This window comes from Chiloscyllium punctatum, chromosome 10 (genome assembly GCF_047496795.1).
Source record: "Chiloscyllium punctatum isolate Juve2018m chromosome 10, sChiPun1.3, whole genome shotgun sequence".
Classification (NCBI taxonomy): Eukaryota; Metazoa; Chordata; class Chondrichthyes; order Orectolobiformes; family Hemiscylliidae; genus Chiloscyllium; species Chiloscyllium punctatum.
In genome coordinates this window covers 34582203-34604024 of record NC_092748.1, presented here as the reverse complement: position 1 = coordinate 34604024, position 21822 = coordinate 34582203, and the positions used below count along the sequence as shown (strand labels likewise).

Genomic DNA, 21822 nt, shown 5'->3' with positions numbered 1-21822 from the left:
TTAGGCCATTGTTGGAATATTGCTTGCAATTCTGTTCTCCTTCCTATCAGAAAGACGCTATGAAACTTGAAAGGGTTCAGAAAAGATTTACAAGGATTTTGCCAGGGTTGGAGGATCTGAGATACAGGGAGAGGCTGAACAGGTTGGGGCTGTTTTCCCTGGAGCATCGGAGGCTGAGGGGTGACCTTATAGAGGTTTACAAAATTATGAGGGGCATGGATAGGATAAATAGACAAAGTCTTTTCCCTGGGGTCGGGGAGTCCAGAACTAGAGGGCATAGGTTTAGGGTGAGAGGGGAAAGATATAAAAGAGACCTAAGGGGCAGCTTTTTCACGCAGAGGGTGGTACGAGTATGGAATGAGCTGCCAGAGGATGTGATGGAAACTGGTACAATTGCAACATTTAAGAGACATTTGGATGGGTATATGAAGAGGAAGGGTTTAGAGGGATATGGGCCGGGCGCTGGCAGGTGGGACTAGATTGGGTTGGGATATCTGGTCGGCATGGACGGGTTGGACCAAAGGGTCTGTTTCCATGCTGTACATCTCTATGACTATGTGACTGCAGACCAATGGAGCTGTGGAGAGTGGAGAGATGTTGGAAAGTGATGTGATGTGTGTCAAAGATTGAGGACAGTTGGAATAGATTGCCTTTGTCACAGAAAACCTAGTTCAGGTTGGATAAATTTAATTCTGGATATCAAAGAGAACTGCTCTGCTCTTTTCTTACAGTGTAGTGAATCTTTTTTGTCCCACCTCAGAGGAAACACTGAAATTGTCTGTAGAATTTCCAACAATGTAACACTCTATTCAGAGACAAGAGTTTAACCATTGAAGCACAGTTACCATTGTCATTTATTTTTATTCTTAATATATTACTTGGATTCTCAATATTTTGCTCTGCTCCTATGTAAACTTATTTCCAAACTTGTGATGTGCAAATTTCTGGCCAGTTAAGCATTTTCAGGTAGCTAACATTTTTTTTTGAATTTGGGAGTAGCAGAGGATCCAGGAAATAATTACTATCCGTTCCAATTCATTTGCACATGTTTACACAACGAAAATTCTGTTTGTGTCTGGGACGTGAGTAAGGACTTTTTTTTAATGCAATGAGTCGCAATGAATTGAAACTTACAACGAATAATTTCAATACGAAATTCATTGGTCATTTGAGTAAAATAAACTTGCAGGACCAGGTGAATGGAACTGACTGGATTGTTCCAGAGTGCCCTGCATGAACTGGACAGCCCAAATGGCCTCCTTCTCTGTCGCACATGACTATTATTACTCTCATCAGTTGCTCGTTCCTAAATTAAAGAAATTGCGATTTAAGGGAATGGCCAGTATCGAGTAGCAAGTGTAAACATGAATACGGAACGAATAAACAGATTAGAATTGAAGCCAATTAGAATTTTAAAAACAGATTTAAAAAGCCATAACGTGTAATTAAATACATCCCATTTTGTACAGATACGTACGAATATTAAACGGTCAAAGGAATGCATCGAAGCTGGCGAATTATATTTTAAAGGAGGCAGGTTTACAGCAACTCCCAGGCCCAAACCTGCAGCACTATTCCCGGAGGTCTAACATTAAAACACAGGAGCTGCTGGGGCAATGGAAACACCGCCCACATCGCACGAACACAATGTCGAACCCTTCACTTGGGGATCACAGCCCAACCGAGGCCTGAAGAAGGCCAAGCGGACGATCACATACTCACCGAAAGCACGCTCATCCGCATTGGGGCCTCCAGCAGACACGCCATCTTCCGCAGCAGCAGCACAACGACCGAAGCCCCGCCCCTTCACACGGGCCTACCCCCGCCCTCAGCAGCTGCCTATCCGAGCCCCGCCCCTTCACACGGGCCTATCCCCACCCTCAACAGCAGTTTATCCAAGCTCCGCCCCTTCACACGGGCCTATCCCCACCCTCAGCAGCTGCCTATCCGAGCCCCGCCCCTTCACACGAGCCTATCCCCACCCTCAGCAGCTGCCTATCCGAGCCCCGCCCCTTCACACGAGCCTATCCCCACCCTCAGCAGCTGCCTATCCGAGCCCCGCCCCTTCACACGGGCCTATCCCCACCCTCAACAGCAGTTTATCCAAGCTCCGCCCCTTCACACGGGCCTACCCCCGCCCTCAGCAGCTGCCTATCCGAGCCCCGCCCCTTCACACGGGCCTATCCCCGCCCTCAGCAGCTGCCTATCCGAGCCCCGCCCCTTCACACGGGCCTATCCCCACCCTCAGCAGCTGCCTATCCGAGCCCCGCCCCTTCACACGGGCCTATCCCCACCCTCAACAGCAGTTTATCCAAGCTCCGCCCCTACACACGGGCCGAACCCCACCCTCAGCAGCTGCCTATCCGAGCCCCGCCCCTTCACACAGGGCTATCGCCATCCTCATTAGCTTCCTGAGCCCCGCCCTTTCTCTCGGCCCACCCTCACAAGCTTCCTCTGAGCCCTGCCCCTTCACACGGGCCTGTCTCTACCCTCACAAGCTTCCTCTGAGCCCTGCCCCTTCACACGGGCCTGTCTCTACCCTCACTAGCTGCCTCTGAGTTCCGCACCGTTCACACTGGCCTGGCTCCCTCCGGCTCCGCCTCCCCTCCACGTCCTGCCAATCACAGCGCCACCCACATTTAACACCCCTTTACATAGGCCCAGCCCAGCCCAGCCCCACCCCCCAACTGTCGAACAGGGCTCCCTCCCCCAGACCGGTCCCAGTCACACTCCTTCGCCCGGACACAGTCACGCCCCCTTCGCACGGCCCCACCCCCTCCTGCTGACGAGTACAACCACGACCTTGGCACCAGGCAATGGCCACGTCCACTTCCACCAGACCCCAGACACTGACGACTGGATTCCGAATCGTTTCACCAATTCACGTCCCTACCTACCAGATTCCGGCCCCACCCACTAGGCCCTGTCCCCTCCCACCGGATCCTCCGCCACCGCGCTTGCACAGCCCCTCCTCTTTAAAAATACCCGGATCCACCCACCAGCTCCCAGCCCCGCCCCTCCCTCCCAGCCCACATCAGCCGGGCCTGGCAACACGGCACTGCGCAGTCGCACAACCGGCGCAGTCCTCCCCACACCCGCACAACAAAAACATACAGTGCTAGACCTTTATACGACAGACTTTGCCCGGTCAAGTGCCTGTTTATTGATTCATTTTCGTTGTGTACTTTTCTCTCAAACTTACCCTCGCGTTTCACCTTAATCGAAAGTGAGGCTTCCAGTTATTTGCATTTACCTTATCCATTGCCAGCAGATTCGGATGAACTGTAAGTTAAGGCTCTGAGATTACTGAACAAGCACGTTTTTTATTTTGTCTGTTTCGCCGATCGATTTTTGGAAGGATTTTTTTTTTTGCTGAGTTATTTTCTCTCTCCTTCCAGTGAAAGTGTTGAATGTTGCGTTGCACCCGGTGCTGGGTTTACTTGAATGTAGGGATTGTGGGGGGGTGGGGTTGGAAAGGCGCGAGTAGCGCATGCGCGCGGCGCTGACCGGGCGGTTGGGCGCTGTGGCTGATTGAGTGCGATTGACAGCATCCGCCTGCTATCCATCCGTCCATCTGTCCGGGGAGACAGAGGCAGAGAGAGATAGAGAAGGAAAGCAGGTAGGAAGCGGCGGACCGAAGATCTGGCTTGTCGGTGTCGGGTTGAGGGAGGAGCAGGCCTCTCTGTTCCCGCCACCATCCCTGTCTATGGGGGTGGAGTGGACAGAATAAAGCCCATGTGTGTGTGTGTGGGGCCCAGCCTCAAAGGTGATGCCCTCAGCATTCAGATGGCCCACCTCTATTCCCACGTCCGCAATCTATTGGAGGGGAGAACTGAGGGGGTTCTATGAAAACTGGAGAATGTATTTTTGGTTTAAAAACCGAAACGATTGCTGGGTTTGGTTTCAACTAAGATATTCCTCGTTATTTAACTCTATATTTCCTTGTAAATCTCCTGAAAGCTCCCTGATATTTACAGGCCTGAAAATAATTATGCACACATACCGGTGTTTGTCTTGTCACCTGTCTCATTGATTTCTGGTCATAAATCTGACGCGATTTCACAAGTCAGCTGGGCAGTGATGGTATTTTAATGTATTACATGTCTATCCACAGAAGTTTTACTAAAGGTATTCTGGAGATGATGAACCCCAGTGACCCTTTTATGTTTTTGAGTGAAATGTTGCTGGTCAATAATTTGAATTGTTTTAAAGGATCAAAAATGTTGTACTAATTCCTGCATTTATTGTGTATTTTTGTTTGGAAAGTCAGGAAAGGAAATTTAATTTCACTGAAAATTCTCCCATCCTGTTTGCTCTAACAATAACCTTAGACCATTGAATGAACCCCAGGGTGCACGATTTTTTCCATCTGCCATTTACTTTTTTTTTCCTCCAATAGATTCTCTAACTTTTAGTCACTCTTAAAAGCCTTTGTTAAATTCAACTGATGATTCATCTGGTGTACCTCTGAGGTGGACATAGACAAAAGCTGTTCGCTTAACTCTGTAGGTTATTTGATGCATTGGGTCCTGTGGGTTAGGGATAAACAGTTGGCTAGAGTCCTTGATCTTGATTGAAAGTTTGTATGCATAAGTACCAACTATTAATAATTAGGCTGGATCGTAAATCCCAACTCGGTCAAATTGCTTATATTTGCAGCTGTAATTTACCTGATTACTTGCTATTTCTGCATAATATTTAACAGCAATAATTTCCCACTGAATTGCTTCTGATCATGCTGTTAGTGGGGGATGCTGGAGATTTTTAAAAAACAATTGAAACAAATATATTTGCCTGTATCTCAATTTTTAGAATCTGATCAGAGTTATATCCAGACTTAACATATTTGATAACATACAAATGATTCACTTCATCTCCGAATAACATGGAGTAACAGTTGGAAATTGCTCACCCAACCATGTTCAAATAGCAGGTTTTGGTCGTAAAGCTAGAGTTCTACTGCACTTACTGTTTAATATTAACACTTTTATAGTGGGATTTTCTGGACACAATGGTAAAGGTTTTGCTCAGTTCCTCTAAAGCTTGTTGGATATAATTCTTATTTCTCTACTTTGCATCTTTTTACCTCTAAAGTTTGAGGTTTGTGAGTTGACTGTCTGAGTGGGACATAATCCCTTACTTGTGGTGATTCCTTGTTATTGGCTGTCAGGAGTTGGTTAGTTAATTTGGCTGAATGGCTGGCTTGTAATGCAGAATGACGCTAACAGCATTCAACAGTTCAATTTCTGTACTAGCTGAAGTCACCATGAATGTCCCCTTTCTTAACCTTGCTGCAGTGTGATTACCCTCCAGTTAAACTCACTAATGGGAGAGCAGCCCTGTAGTCCTCTCGGACTATGGTGACTTTACCTGTATTGTCTGTCAAACAGTCATGTTCAGCTTGTGATGAACTACACAAAGTATAATCCTGTTTTAAACATTATAACTGCCTTTCAGAAGTGTGCCTATGAAGTATGGATTAATAAATTTGGTACAGATGTTGATATGCTTTGTGAGTGACTTGGATTTAGAATCTTAAGCTTGGATCTAAAATACATATAATGAGAATTAGTTTAAACTAAATACTGCCATTTGCAGATGCAATTTGTATTATTCAGATTGCCATGCTTTGAAACGTGGTTAAATGAATAAGAATTTAAACTCTTTCAACCAAATTCTTGTTTGATAGGATTACGTTTTATAGCATCCTTAATTCATTAATTTCTTATTGTTATTTGATACAAAATATAATCAAACTGCATGTTGTATTGTTTATGGTTTGTAGGATTAGGCATGTTTTGCTATTTTATCATCCTGGTGAGTTATTAAGCTGATAGTGATGATTAAAAATGTTTTAATGGTTTGATCAGAATATAGGCCTAATAGGACGTTGACAGTTATACATATTTCACTGCCTGAATTTAAGGAGTCATACTTTAACTATCAACTCCATTGTCAAATGGTCTTTGAAAATTCAATTAAATGTACATTTGTTTTGTGTCTGTCTTGAGTATTTAACAGCCTGCAAGAAAGAAAACAGCTGTATTTTATGTATATCTGTAAATTTAACTTTAATAATTAATAAATATTGCCCTTTCTTTAATTTCAGAATCTATGGTAGTTTAATTGGGTCAGTACACTGAGACATGAGCGTGTAAATAGGGCCCAGGAAGGGAGATTGCTCCTAAAGGCACCCAGCTCATTGGAACTTGTAGTGCAAGCTATTGCACACTGTTACAATGAAGGTAGCAGTAGAAGGTTGCTGCCATGGTGAACTGGACAAAATCTATGAGAGTATTCAGTTTTTGGAGAAAAAGGACAATGTTAAGGTGGACCTCTTGTTATGCTGTGGAGATTTTCAAGCAGTCAGGAATGAAGCTGACATGATTTGCATGGCTGTACCCGTTAAATACAGACAAATGCAAAGTTTCTACAAGTAAGTAGGTGTTCAAGGTTGTTCTTTTTTTCATATCTCCTCGTTACTTTGTCCTTTTTGAAATTAAGCATTCATTTTTGTTTATAATATTGAATCTCTCAAATAAGTTATTGTATTCAAATGCTTGCAATATTAAGCATTTGCAATTTTGTTTATAATGTAAAATATCTTCTAACATTTCCATGTAGAGATTTTTTTACCTAATGAAAAGTACACACCAGTAAATTGTAACTAAACTTTTGTCTCAAGATGAACTATTTATGAACTTAAATGGTATTTATTGAATTGTTACATATAGATACTACTCTGGAGAAAAGAAAGCCCCTATTCTCACGATCTTCATAGGAGGCAATCACGAAGCCTCTAATTACTTACAGGAGTTGCCTTATGGAGGATGGGTGGCACCAAACATTTACTACCTAGGTATTAAACCTCTTCTTACACTTTTATGTAGTAAATAAGTATGTATTACAATGCCAGGTTTCGAGCTCAATGTGTTATCTGATAACAGAATTAATTATTTCCTAATTTTGATAAAGACATTTGATTATATATTTTATTTGGAAAGATGGAAGCAAATCTTTTTCAGAATTAGTAAATCAGTACAAAATCATGTCTCAGTTTTAAAGTTGTCTATTTATCTAATTGCTCATGCTGAAAACTTTTATAGTCTCGAAGTATCTTTGAAATGGTGTTCAATACATATCTTGAAAATAAGATTTAAAATTGGCTGTAAGGAGTTAGTCAGAAATTCAGGGTTATTGTGGATGTGATAAATGGGAAACTGAGGAAGAAAGACAGCAAGGTTTGCATCATCTAGCATATGACAGGTTCTGCAGAATCAATGAGTATAGTTTCTCTTGCCTTATTTGTAAATGATTCTACTTAGTGAGAAATGGTAACACAGCAACAACGTAAGATAATGGCTGAGTTTTTTAAAAATAACATAAGTGCTGGAGAGTGTGGTGATTTGTTGCACGTAAGTTTATTCAGAATGTGTATGATAGAGTAACATGTTGTTTCTTTCTAGGGTATGCTGGCGTGGTAAATTATCGTGGCATACGCATTGGAGGGCTCTCTGGTATTTTTAAGCCACATGACTACAAAAAAGGTAACTTAATGTAGCTTAGCCAAGTTCAAATTCCCAAGACGTAAATTCCAAATGAAAATTACCATAATTCTGATTTTTCTCAAAACAAATGTCTGAAAGCTCAACTAAAAGTTGAAACTATAGATTCAAAAATAATGTATGTTGTTTGATTTTATTGTTGGGAATACTAATCTAATGAACAAAAAGCAAATTTGATTGAAAATTGATATTTCAGTTCCAAATTTTCAATTCAGTGTCAATTTTGATTAATATGAGGCAAAAGAATTATGAAGTTTCTTTGAAATATATCCTGAGGAATTATTTCAGTTTGGTGAACATTTTGGGTTTTAGTGGTACATAATAGGGAAAAATTTACACTGAACCTCTATCATATACAACTTTTCTTTTATGGTTTTCAGGCCATTTTGAATATCCACCATATAATCAGCAGACAATGCGGAGTGCATATCACGTCAGAAATATTGAAGTGTTCAAGTTGAAGCAGGTTAGAAGAATTACTGCTGTCCATTTCATTCCTAGTGCCATGTATTTTGGAGATTTGATCTGGTTGGTTGGTTGGTTACAATGCTTTTCACTTACTCTAAGTTTAACTATTGTGTTTTCTACATTACATGTTTCCTATTTTTTATTACAATTTGTTTAAAGATATGGTCAAAATTGGGATGTCAGCTGATGATTGCAATGTTCAGCGCCAATCACAAATCCTCAACCATTGAAGCAGTCCATGCCCATAATGCAGTAACACTAATGTTGTGTGCCACATGAGTGCCAGACAATGACTATCTTCTCTTGATATTAATGTCACTATCTTTATTGTATCCCCCAATGTCAACATTCTGAGGGTTATCATTGGGCAGAAATTTAAATGCACAAGTCAGATAAATAACATGGCTGTAAGAGCACATCAAAAGTTGAATTCTGTGCTGAGTAGCTTCCCTTCTGATTCTCCAAAGGCTGCCTGCTGTCGTTAACACACACAGCGGGAGTGTAATGGAATAGGTGTTTCAACAACCCTGTAAGCGCAACATGATCTAAGTTAAAGCAGCCTATTTGATCAACATTTTGTCCATCATTAAAAAGCTACACTCCCTTTACCTCTGTTACATAGTCATAACTGTGTATGATACATACACTATGCACTACTGTAACTCACCAAGCCATATTTGATGGGAAGTACCTTTCAATCCAGGACTTATCTTCAAAACCACCATTCCCCCATCATCACATGAAGTGCGCCTGCTCAAATACTAAAGCTAAATCCTTCTTGTAGATAATGGCTTTTGTTGGAGGAACAGCTTATATGGCTATGACCCTTATTGATTCTGATATAATTAAGACAATAAATTATCCTGGATATGCTGTTAGAAGCTATTTCTTTATCTTTAAGGATCAATAGATTCACCCTCTACAGCTAGAGTTAATTTGTTTGGAAGATTATCTAATGACAGAATTAAAACAGCAAAAGTCAAAGTTGTGTATTTTATGTCAAGCCTGCTTTGGCATTCAACACGATCATGATTGAGCAAACCTTTCACCCACGTTCGCCACATAACCCTTTACTCCATCGATAACCAAACATTTATTCATCTTTACTTTAAATATATTCAAAGACTGAGCTTCCCCAGTACTTTGAGATAAGAATTCCAATGTTTCATAACTCTCGTCTCAGTCTAAATGCCGTATTTTTAAGTTGTACCCCCGGCTTTAGGCTCCCCAATCAGGGGATGCACATTGCATCTCCCCTATCTATCACTAGTATTTTGTAGGTTTCGATGAGATCACCCCTCATTCTTTGATAGTCCAGAGAGTATAGGCCAATGCTGTCTAATCTCTTTAGATGTCAGACCTCTCATCCTGGGAGAAGTTTGTTCCAAATCCTTCTATGGTGGTAATATCTTATGAGATAGAGACAAAAACTGAGTTCAGTATTCCAGGTGCAGTCTAACCAGTGACTTGACAATTGAAGCAAGACCTCATCTTTAATCCTCTTGCAATAAAGGCTAACATTCCATTAGCCTTTTCTGATAGGTTGATGTACCTGCATAATAGCATTCAATGACTTATTGACAGGGATGGCCAAGTCTTTTGCACATCGTAGCTTTCTGATCTGTCACCAATTTAAAAAATACTGTGCACATCTGTTCTTCCTCGGACTTGATAACCTCACATTTTTCCACATTATATTATCTGCTATGTTCATACCCAATCACTTAACTTTTCCAAAACCTCATAAAAACATTTGATCCTTGTAACACACAGTTCTGCTTAACTTTGTATCATCCGTAAACTTGGAAATATTACATTTCATCCCCTCATTCAATCATTGTTGTATATTGTGAACAACTGAGGCCCCAAGTACTGTAGTGGCAGTTGCTGGCCTATTTAACTAAAAGCAATGCATCTAACACGTTGTAGTCAATGGTTTTCTTCAAGTACTTGATCATTACCATTCCTTTTTATTCTTTATTTTCAGTTAAAACAACACATGGACATCTTCCTGTCGCATGATTGGCCACAAGGTATCTATCACTATGGTAACAAAAAACAACTGCTTAAGAAAAAAGCTTTCCTCCGCCCAGAAGTTGAATCTAATACGTTGGGCAGTCCTGCAGCCACAGAGCTTCTGCAGCACCTCAAACCTTCTTATTGGTTTGCAGCACATCTACATGTGAAGTTTGCAGCTTTAATGCAGCATCCGGTAAGATGAGAATGGAAGAAAAGCAAACTTGCATCGATACTTTGTATTTTACTTGCATTTTACAGACATTAATTATACTTGAGTAATTTGTAGTTCACCTATTTCTAAGAAGTTTCTGTAAAAATATTGTATCATGAGTGAACTGGGTATGTTTTGCTTTTCATGTCAATCTGAGAAGAAAGCTCGCTGATCTGACTCTTGTGATTCTAGGTCACAAGTGTAGTTGTTTCCCAGTTTCCCTCTGAAATGTCCTGGCACGACACTACTAACAATTCAAGACTGTAGCCTACAACGGCCACATCAGGACAACCAGGAATGGAGAACTAATGGCAGTCTTGTCAATATCACTTGCATTCAGAGAATTAAATTTTTAATTATTATTTGGGCTACGACTCTGATGAATGAAGAAATGATTTGTTTGTTACAAGTGTATGTTTACCCAAGTTAATGTTTAGCAGGTTTATTCAAATTGTTTTCTATTTTCTTCCAGAAATGTGATGGTGAGCAGCTACCTAAAGCAACAAAATTTTTAGCTCTGGATAAATGTCTACCTCACAGAGACTTTCTGCAGGTATTAAAAGTTACTGATATCGTTTTGATTTTAAAAAATATAAATAAATACTCATACTATTTTCTACCTAAAAACAGGTCATTCTACTAGAACGCATGTTTCATTAACACAAATTTGCTATAATGCAATTGACGAATTGAGGACACTATTTCGAAAGCACAAACTTTTAAAACTTATGTTGGCTGGAAAACAAATTATCACCCACAGTTTAAGCACTGTTTCTAAAGCACGATTTTTTTTTAACAGTCGCACAAGAATGCAACCATTATAGAAGAACTATCTGTAGTAAATTCACATGTTTGTTAATGTGTCGTTCAGTGACATGTCTGAGAGAAAATACAGTGGTTATCAAAGTAAATTGGGTTTGCAGAACAATTGAATATAGTATATTCATGTCGACATATACTGAAGTATCTGGAATTCCCTTTTGGAATCTTGTATGCAGTTTGCATGACAATTCGAGGTGCTTGGGATAATGGGAACTTATCTGGTGTCATTGTTGGAAGGGAATAATGGGTCAGGAGCTTTTAAAGCTAGTTCAAGGCTTACCTTATCAATAAAGGCAGAAACACCCAACACAGCCTGACATACTGATCCTGGCTGCTCATTTCTAAAACACATGTTCATCTTTTGGTAGTGACCACTTAAGTTCTTCCAGCCACCCCTAGTATTTTTCATGCAACTGACCGATTCAGCAAACCAGCATGCCCATTCCCTGTCACGCTGGACACTATAGGAATAAAAATATCAATTTTGGATCATTTTCTTTAATTGTTTTGCCTCTTAACATTCGACATATATCTAACTGTACCATAGCTTACAGTTTTGCTGAATTTAATGTGCATTTTTAATCCTGTTTTCTCTCCCCTTCTGACTGTAGATTGTTGAAATAGAGCATGACCCAAATGCTTCTGAACATTTAGAGTATGATTCCGAATGGCTGGCCATTCTAAAAGCAACAAATGATTTAATTAATGTTACACCTAAATCATGGAACATGCCAGAAAATAACAGTCTCTATGCAAAGTAAGTCTAACTTAGTTATATTGAATTGTGCATTGTTTTACAATAAGGTGAATAGTTTGGAAAAACTAGATATGAAAACTACAGATTTAAAACTGAAAATGCATGTTTCATTGCATACTAGAATAAAGTATTTTATCATATTGTGCAAAAGCAAAGAAGTTGTGTTGAACCTTTGAAACATTTGTTTCGTCTCCACGAGAATATTATATCCGTTCTAAGCCCCACACTTAAAGGTTGATGAAGGCTTTAGAGAGGGTGCAGGAGAGATTCACAATAATTTCGATGAGGAGACTTCTATTCTTGTGATCTGTACGTCCTTGCTTACTATGATCTGCCTGTATTGCTCGCAAACAAAGCTTTTCACTGTACTTAAATACATGTGACAATAAATCAAATCAAATCAAATCCGCTATAAGGATGGGTTGGAGAAGCTGGGGTTATTCTAAAAGGAGAGAATGTTGAGAGAAGATCTAATAGAAATGCTCAAAATATTGAGAACTATGGGCACACTGAATCAAAGGCTGTCAATAGAAAAGATTTTATGCTGTATATTAGGATCTGAAATACCTAATGCTATGATTCTGTTATTCTGGTATTTTCTTGTCTTATCTATAAGCCATTATATTGATCATTTCTCTTTAATGCAGGTGGGACTATAGTGTGTCTGAAGATGACATTAAAGAACTATTGGAAGAGCAAGCTAATAACCTCCAGATCCCCTGTAACTTTAGCCAGGTAGCACCTGTCTATGATCCAGCACATCCACAGAGATCTAGAGAACCTGTCCATGTGATTAATCCACAGACAACTGAGTTCTGTGCCACCTTTGGCCTCACAGATCTGAATGCCAAGGTGAAACAGATGGAAAGTGAGGGTCTTATGGAGGAAGAGGATGAAATGGATGGTGCAGATAACCCAGAGGAGCCCAGTTTTTATACTACAGACACTTCTGGACTTTCCTCCTCTATAAATCCAGATGAAATCACACTCGATGATGATGACGACGATGATGATAATGGGGAGCTGAGTGCACATAGCATAGAACCATTGCCAGATAATCCCTTTACAGACTCTTCAGCGAATTTCTCTGATGTGAGAGATCTCCCTGATTCTATGGTTGTATCATCTGATGAGACACAAGACTCTGCAAATGAGGAATTGGACAAGTCTGGAGACAGCAGCATGACTGAGGGAGAAGGAAAGACGACACGCACAAAAGCTGTGAAACGAATTAGCAACGAGCATGAGAATGGAAGCAGTGGAATAAAATTAATTAAGAGGCGCAACCAGAGCATCTATCATACACAGGGTAATGAGAATGAAGATATTGAATGATTATAAATATTAATGGGATATTGAACTTCAGGAGAAGCTGTAGCTTCTGTGCACAATTGAGTTTTTAAGATTGTATTTCAAGTCATTGCTAGCAATCAACATTAGTTTTCTGTTTTAAAAGCTGGACTTAACTCAGCAAACTTTACATCTCGAATGCATATGTTATAAAGTGTTGAAACACACTAAATAAATGTATTTTTACATCATGAATAAATTTTCTGCATATATTGGTTCTCAAGAGTTGGTCCAGGTAGTGAATAGTGAAATAGGTAGATCATTTGTGTTTGTGTGACACATGATACCCTTTAAAAATGCTGAATTGATGATCCATGTCACCCTCATTCTGAGATCCTCACCATCATACATTCTAGCCTTTAGTCAATTTGATTCACTCCCTGAGAGATCAAGAAACAGCTAGAGGTCTATGGGCCCTGACGACATTCCAGCAATAGTACAGAAATCTTGTGCTTTTACTCACCACACCCTCTAGCCAGGCTATTCCAGTACAGCAACTACACTGGAACTTATCTGGAAAATTGTCCACAAAAGACTGGCCAATCAGACTGATGAACATTGTCATTGGCAGTGCTATCAACAATAAGCTGCTCATTGACACTCAGTTTGGGTTCTGTCAACCTCTGACTTCGTTTAGTATGTGATGGTACTTTCCATTTGCATGGATGAGTGCAGCTTCAAGATTGCTCTAGCTCAACATCATCCAGGATAAAAATGATTTTCCACCATCTCTTTCCTCCCACCCTCACCTCCATTGATAGTCAGTTTTGCTATTTTTAAGTTCACTTCTGATTTCTTAGTTTTGTTCATTATTATGGACACTAAATTACAGCATTTTCAAAAAGATTCCCCTTTATTCCAGAGTGGTGCATGTATTTATCTTTAGTTTTTCTCCACTCTTCACAAGCTGTGATTAGAAGTAGATAGTTCAGCTGATCGGAAATTGAGAGGCACTCCTGAACTAAGATGAGATGATCCAACTTCGAAAAGACCAGAGACTAAATCCAGCACTGGACTGCAGTACACAACTCAGTGTCACGTCATAATTGAATCTGATCATAGTTACTGTCTTGTAATGAGGCCTTGCTACAAAGTATTCATGATGCAATTTTTTAAAAATAAAGTTATACTTTACTATTGCTTGTGAGAGACAATGTTCGATTAAAATGCAAATACCATTCATCTCTGAATACTTCAGACCATAGATCACAAAACATTGGAGCAGAATTAGGCCATTTGGCCCATCCTGTGCACTCTGACATTCAATCACAGCTGAGATGTTTATCCACTTCATTCACCAGTCTTCTCCCTGTAACTGTTGATCCTTTTACTAATCAAGAACCTTATCTCTGCCTTAAAGACATTCAAAGGCTTGAGTTTAATAGATTCACCACCCTCTGGCTGAAGAAATTCATCCTTCTCTCCGAGTTGACCCCTCACTCTTTGTCTCTCTCACTAGTGGAAATATCTCCATCTTCACTCTATCAAGGCCTCTCAGTATTTAGGTTTCACCATACTCCATTGAGCACAGACCAGAATCCTCAAACACTCATCCTTCAACGTGGGTCCAATACTGCTTACAATATTCCAGACTCTTTATACAGTTTCAATAGTACATTCTGCTCATATTTTAGTCCTCTCAAAATTAATGTAAACATTACATTTGCCTTCCTCCCTGCCAATGGAGCCTGCATGTTAACCTTAAGAGAATCCTGAGCTAGAACTCCCAAGCCCTTTTGTGGTTCAGTTTTTAGAAGCTTTTCCTCACTTAGAAAATAGTCTACACCTCTATTCTTCCTACCAAAGTGCATAACCTCACACTTTTGTATGTTATTACTTCTTTGCCCACTCTTCAAGCCTGTCCAAGTCTTCTGCTGCCTCTCTGCTTTCTCAACACTACTTGTCCCTCCACCTATCTTTGTGTCACCCGCAAACCTGGCAGCAAGACCCCAGTTCCTTCAGCAGTAAGTTGTTGGTTTGTAATCAACAAATTCTGCCCAATCAGTTAATTTCTGGTCCATTTATTAAGGAATTTATTGATTGTGTCCACTGATGAGCACAAAAACATGGCAAACAAAGAGTTAATTTAAGATTTTGAGCTCTGAAGAAAAATCTCACTGGCAAGGCGTTAATCCAAAATTGGATGCATACTGTATGTGACTTTCTAACCACAAGGCAGAGATAAATTTATAAAACATATCCAATTGTCTAATGTAATCAGTGAATGAGATTCCAAACACAATCTGGACTCTACAAATGGGTCGTACTAGCCTAAACTGCTAAATTTGCCTACTTTCATCACAAGTTGTTCTTCCTCTTGACCAACTCTCAACAGTCATACATTTTTTTTAAAAAGGCCTTTAAATCAAAATAACGTGCCACCTCTTTCACAATAATTAGCTTTCTCAATTCATTCCAATATATGTCTAACACACGAAGGGAATAAATGCTGTTTAAAATCAAAACTAATGTGGTGAAACTGTTAATATACTGCATGTGAACAAATTTCAGTAATTGGTCAACAACTTGAAATGCTGACTGTTTCTCTTTCCATTGATGCTGCCAGACATCTTGTTTTTATTTCAGATTTCCTGTATCAGCAGCATTTTGCTTTTGATTTAGAGTTTGGTATGTGTTGTTCCTCCATATCTCTATTCTGTGCTCTATGATCATAAAGTTGTAACAACCGCCTTCCTATTATGTGCACAAATATATACAGAATGTTTTTGCAAATAATTTATCTAACTTAAAAACCATAGGCAACAATGTAAAATGCAATGAATGAGCTAATGACTAAGTATGTTTTGGATTAATGAAACAATATATGCCTTATTCTTTGCTCCTCCGTTAAAACATCAACAGAATCTGTATACAATCTGAAACTTTAGAACACATTTGCATCTCTTTTTCAATTTACAATATTCCAATCAATGAGTGGTACAAGACCTAGCTCATCACTTTTCAGGGCGATGTGCCTCATACTAACCTCAACACTGGGACTGGTGATCTTGCAAACCACTCTACTTCTCTAGTTGAGTGGACTTTTCAAACTAAAAGGGCAAAATGTGGGGAAAATGCTACAGAGGAAGGAATTAATGTGAGAAATTACAGCAAGGGATGTAGAATGCAAATTGACGAGCAAAGCAGCAGATACAACTTAAAGAGGTTTATAAAATCATAAAGGGGCATAGATAAGGTGAATTACAAATGTATTTTCCCTAAGGTGAGGAGTTCAAAACTTTTAAAGGTGAGAGAAGAGAGATTTAGAAAGACATGAGGGGCAAACTTACAGAGAGTGGTTCATGTGTGGAATGAACTGCTAGAAAAGTGTTGAATGCAGGTACAGTTACAACAGTTAAGAGACATTCGGATAAGTACATAAATAGTAAAGATTTGGAGGGATATGGGCCAAGTCAAGCAGACGGTACTGGTTTAGTTTGGGAACGTGTTTGGTGTGGAATACTTGGACCGAAGAGTATGTTTCCACTCTACAGCTAAACTTAAGGCACTGTATTTGAATACAGTTCAAAATAAAACAGGTGAATTAGTTGTTGAAATTGAGATTAAATAAGTATGACATTGTGGCCATAATTGAGATGTGGCTGTAGATTGGGACCTGAATTTGAAGAATATTGACATCTAAGAAAGAGAGCAAGTTCGAAAAGTGTATAATGGCCCTTAACCATATGATAGAAAAGAGTATAAAGGAAGAAATAATGGGAACTTGTCAAAAAGGTACAGCAATTATCATGCAGAATTTTAACTTACATATAAGACTAGAAAAATCAGATAGGAAAATTTAGAGGAGGAATTCATTGATTGTTTTGGGGACAATTTCTTAGACCAGTATGTTATGGTACTTGAGAACATGCAATAGAAGATCTGATTTGACTGAGGAGGTAGGTTAATTACCTCAGTGAAAATAACCTTGAGTAGCAGTGACCATAATATGACTTGAATTTTACATACAGTTTGAGAGAGAAGTGTATATCCAGGACTAATTTTTTTGCATTTAAACAAGGGTAATCATGAGGGCATGAAATCAGAGTTAGTGGAAGTGAACTGGCAATTCAAGGGATAAGTCAATAGGAGATGTAGTGGCAAAGTTATGGGGATATTCCAGAAAGTGCAGAATAGATACTTTACATTCCAGTAAATAAGAATTTTAAGGGACCAACCCACCATCCCTGGTTAATTAAAGTCAAAGATAATATCAAACTCTGAGACATATAATTGCACAAGGATAAGTGGTAGGTCAGAAGATTAACATTTAAAAATTGCAAAAAATTACTAAAGGATTAAGGAGAGAAAAATTACCTATGAGAAAGTTGGGCAAAATTTAAAAGTGAGATGGGAAATTTTCTTCAGATGTTTAAAAAAGTTAAAGTAAGTGCTAGTCTGATTTATTTTAAAAGGAGTCTGGAGAATTAGTAATGGAAGGTACAGAGATGGCAATTGAATTGAACAGATATTTGTGCTGGTCTTCATTAGAGAAGATACAAGCCCAGAACTAGCCATAAATCAGGAATTGAAAGGAATGGAGGAAATAAAAAAGGAAGGCAATTACCAGGCAAGTAGGACTGCTTAAATTGTTGGAATTGTGAGTTGATAAGTTCAAGGTCCTGATGGATTTCATTCTAGTATCTTAAAAGAAGTGAAGTGAGATAGTTGATGACTCTTTTACTTTTCCAGAATTCATTCAATTCCAGAAATGTTACTTTAGATTGTAAAATAATGTAACTCCTTTATTCAAAAAGAGAAAAAGCCAGGAAGCAGGAAACTACAGGCCAGTTGCCTTAACATCTATCATAGGGAAAATGTTATAATCTATAATTAAAGAAGATAAAGCAAGCCACTCAAATCACGTAGAGACAACATGGTTTTGTCAAAAGGAAATCATAATTAACTAGTTAATTGGAGTTCTTTGTAGAAGTAACTTGTGTAATAGATAAAGGGAGAACCAGGGGATGTATAGTACTTAGACTTTCAGAAGGCAATTGATAAGATGTCATATCAAAGGTTATTGTGGAAAATTAAAGCTCAAATATAGGGCTAACATAGCACAGAAAGAAGAGCAGCTTACAAGCAGGAAGCAGAGAGTTGGAATAAGTAGGTCTTTTTCAGGCTGATATGAGTGGTATATTGCAGCAGTCAGCACTGGGCATCAACTCTACAAAACTATTTGGATGAAGGAACTGATAACATAAAGGTAGGTAGGAAAGTGAGTTGTGAAGTGGACATAAGGAACCTACAATGGGTTATGGATTGGTTAAGTGAGTGGGCAAAAATCTGACAAATGGAGTACAATGTGGGAATGTGTGAAATTGTCAATTGGCAGAAAGAATAAAAAAGAAAATTATCAGAATGGTTAGAGGGTGAAGAGCCCTGAGATGCAAAGAGATCTAGGTGTCCTCGTTCATGAATCATATGGTTAGGACACAGGACAGCAAGTAACCAGGAAATGTAATAGAAAGTTATGTATTAATGCAAGGGGAATTGAATGTAAGAGAAAGGAAGTTATACTTCAATTGTACCAGACATTTGTGAGACAGCATCTGGATTACTGTGTACAGTACTAGATTATACTTAAAAGAGGATGTTAGTGCATTTGAAGTGGTTCAGAGAGGTTTACTCAGCTAATATTAGAATGAGTGGATTACCTGACAAGGGAAGGCTGGACAGACTAGGCCTTTGTCCTCTACAGTTTAAAACAACAGTAGTGATTTAATTGAAACTTATAAGATGAGGGGACTCGATAGGGTGGGTAGCGAAAGGATGTTTTCTCTTGTGAGAGAATCAAGAATTAGGGTCATAGTTCAAAAATAATAGGTTGCCCACTTAAGACAGAGATGAGGAAACTTTGTTTGTATTGTGAATCTTAGGAATTCCTTTCCTCAAAAGGCAGTAGATGCAGAACCTTTAAATATTTTCAAGGCCGAGGTAGACATATTTTTCATCACCAAGGGGATGAAAGATTATCCAGGGGGGATGCAGGAATGTAGAGTTGAGGTTAAAATCAAATCAGCTATAGCCTTATTGAATGGCAGGGCATGCTCAAAGGACCAAGTGGGCAACTCTTTTAGAACATATAGAACATTACAGCTCAGTACAGGCCCTTCGACCCTCGATGTTTCGCCAACCAGTCAGACCAACCTGAAGCCCATCTAGCCTACACTATTCCATGTACGTCCATATGTTTGTCCAATGATGACTTAAATGCACTTAAAGTTGGTGAATCTACGACCGTTGAAGGCAAAGCATTCCTTACCCTTACTACTCACTGAGTAAAGAAACTACCTCTGACATCTGTCCCATATCTATCACCCCTCAATTTAAAGCTATGCCCCCTTGTGCTCGCCATCACCATACTTGGAAAAAGGCTCTCCCTGTCCACCTTATCTAATCCTCTGTTTATCTTATATGTCTCTATTATGTCACCTCTCAACCTTCTTCTCTCCAACGAAAACAGCCTCAAGTCCCTCAGCCTTTCCTCATAAGACCTCCTCTCCATACCAGGCAACATCCTAGTAAATCTCCTCTGCACCCTTTCCAAAGCTTCCACATCCTTCTTATAATGTGGTGACCAGAATTGTACACGATACTCCAAGTGCAGCTGCAGCAGAGTTTTGTATAGCTGTAGCATAACCTAATGGTTCCAGGACTTGATCCCTCTGTTAATAAAAGCTAAAACACTGTATGCCTTCGTAACAACCCTGTCAACCTGGGTGGCAACTTTCAAGTATCTATGTACATGGACACCAAGATCTCTCTGCTCATCTACACTGCCAAGAATCTTACCATTAGCCCAGTACTTTGCATTCCGGTTACTCCAACCAAAGTGAATCACCTCACACTTGTCCGCACTAAACTCCATTTGCCACCTCTCAGCCCAGCTCTGCAGCTTATCTATTTCTCTCTGTAACCTACAACATCCTTCGTCACTATCCACAACTCCACTGACCTTAGTGTCGTCTGCAAATTTACTAACCAACCCTTCTACGCCCTCATCCAGGTCATTTATAAAAATGACAAACAGCAGTGGGCCCAACACCGACCCTTGTGGTACACCACTGGTAACTGGACTCCAGGATGAACATTTCCCATCAACCACCACACTCTCTTCTTTCAGCAAACCAATTACTGATCCAAACTGCTTTATCTCCCACAATCCCATTCCTCCACATTTTGTACAATAGCCTACTGTGGGGAAACCTTATTGAACGCTTTGCTGAAGTCCATATACACCACATCAACTGGTTTACTCTCATCTACCTGTTTGGTCACCTTCTCAAAGAACTCAATAGGGTTTGTGATGCACGACCTATCCTTCACAAAACCGTGCTGACTATCCCTAATCAAATTATTCTTTTCTAGATGATTATAAATCCTATCTCTTACAACCTTTTCCACCACTTTACCAACAACTGAAGTAAGGCTCACTGGTTATAATTACCAGGGTTGTCTCTACTCCCCTTCTTGAACAGGGGAACCACATTTGCGATCCTCCAGTCTTCTGGAACTATTCCTGTAGACAATGACGATTTAAAGATCAATGTCAAAGGCTCAGCAATCTCCTCTCTGGCTTTCCAGAAGATCCTAGGATAAATCCCATCCAGCCCAGGGGACTTACCTATTTTCACACTCGGAAGGATTTCTAATACTTCTTCTTTGTGAACCTCAATCCCACCTAGTCTAGTAGTCTGTATCTCAGTATTCTCCTCGACAACATTGTCATTTTCTAGAGTGAATACTGTCGAAAAATATTCATTTAGTGCTTCCCCTATCTCCTCTGACTCCACACACAACTTCCCACTACGATCCTTGATTGGCCCTAATCTTACTCTTGTCATTCTTTTATTCCTTAAATACCTATAGAAAGCCTTAAGGTTTACCCTGATCCTATCCACCAACAACTTCTCATGTCTCCTCCTGGCTCTTCTGAGCTCTCTATTTAGGTCTTTCCTGGCTACCTTGTAATCCTCAAGCACCCTGAGCCTTCACATCTCATCCTAACATAAGCCTTCTTCTTCCTCTTGACCAGAGATTGCACTTCCTTCGTAAACCACAGCTCCCGTGCTCTACAGCTTCCTCCCTGCCTGACAGGTACATACTTATCTAGGACACACAGGAGCTTTTCCTTGAATAACCTCCACATTTCTAATGTGCCAATCCCCTGCAGTTTCCTTCCCCATCCTATGCTTCCTAAGTTTTGCCTAATTGCATCGTAATTGCCTTTCCCCCAGCTGTAACTCTTGCCCAGTGGTATACACCTATCCCTTTCTATCACTAAAGTAAACATAACAGAATTGTGATGGCTATCACCAAAGTGCTCACCTACTTCCAAGTCTAACACCTGGCCGGGCTCATTACCCAGTACCAAATCTAATGTGGCTTCACCCCTTGTTGGCCTGTCTACAAACAGTGTCAGGAAGCCCTCCTGCACACACTGGACAAAAACTGACCCATCTATAGTACTCATACTATAGTGTTCCCAGTCAATATTTGGAAAGTTGAAGTCCCCCATGACAACTATCCTGTCTCTCTCACTCCTATCGAGAATCATCTTTGCTATCCTTTCTACATCTCTGGAACTATTCGGAGGACTATAGAAAACTCCCAACAGGGTGACC

General features: G+C 39.9%; 2 protein-coding genes across 8 annotated transcripts in view; one reads left to right on the top strand and one right to left on the bottom strand.

Annotated features, from left to right (window-relative positions):
• The window catches only part of armc8 (armadillo repeat containing 8), a 113051-nt gene extending 109621 nt beyond the window's left edge, over positions 1 to 3430 (bottom strand). For 2 of the 6 annotated variants that reach the window (XM_072578893.1, XM_072578890.1), the window contains exon 1: positions 3254 to 3430. Coding sequence is in view for 2 of the 6 variants with exons in the window: in XM_072578890.1 (XP_072434991.1) it covers positions 3254 to 3262 (9 nt within the window). In the remaining 4 variants the exon portion in view is untranslated. Of the gene's footprint in view, positions 1 to 1477; positions 1497 to 1722; positions 1835 to 3202 lie in introns of those variants that run through there. The other 4 variants (XM_072578892.1, XM_072578889.1, XM_072578891.1 and 1 more) reach the window with 4 other exon arrangements.
• Positions 3016 to 14327, top strand: dbr1 (debranching RNA lariats 1). Of its 2 annotated transcripts, none has more exons than XM_072578896.1 (9): positions 3016 to 3284; positions 6110 to 6436; positions 6735 to 6859; positions 7467 to 7547; positions 7946 to 8031; positions 10021 to 10245; positions 10736 to 10816; positions 11697 to 11842; positions 12490 to 14327. In XM_072578896.1, exons 2-9 carry the CDS (start codon positions 6240 to 6242, stop codon positions 13175 to 13177), a joined length of 1629 nt encoding a protein of 542 aa, XP_072434997.1. In that variant the 5' UTR covers positions 3016 to 3284; positions 6110 to 6239; the 3' UTR covers positions 13178 to 14327. The 2 variants fall into 2 exon arrangements, with proteins under 2 accessions (XP_072434997.1, XP_072434996.1); XM_072578895.1 differs by lacking the exon at positions 3016 to 3284 and adding an exon at positions 3470 to 3619.
• The last annotated feature ends 7495 nt before the right edge of the window (positions 14328 to 21822 follow it).

Bases quoted from the DNA above. Each gene is read 5' to 3' on its own strand.
- dbr1 (XM_072578896.1), top strand. From the start codon at position 6,240: ATGAAGGTAGCAGTAGAAGGTTGCTGCCATGGTGAACTGGACAAAATC. The intron at 7,548-7,945 runs GTAACTTAATGT...TATGGTTTTCAG, and splicing joins GCCACATGACTACAAAAAAG to GCCATTTTGAATATCCACCA. The intron at 10,817-11,696 runs GTATTAAAAGTT...TTCTGACTGTAG, and splicing joins CTCACAGAGACTTTCTGCAG to ATTGTTGAAATAGAGCATGA.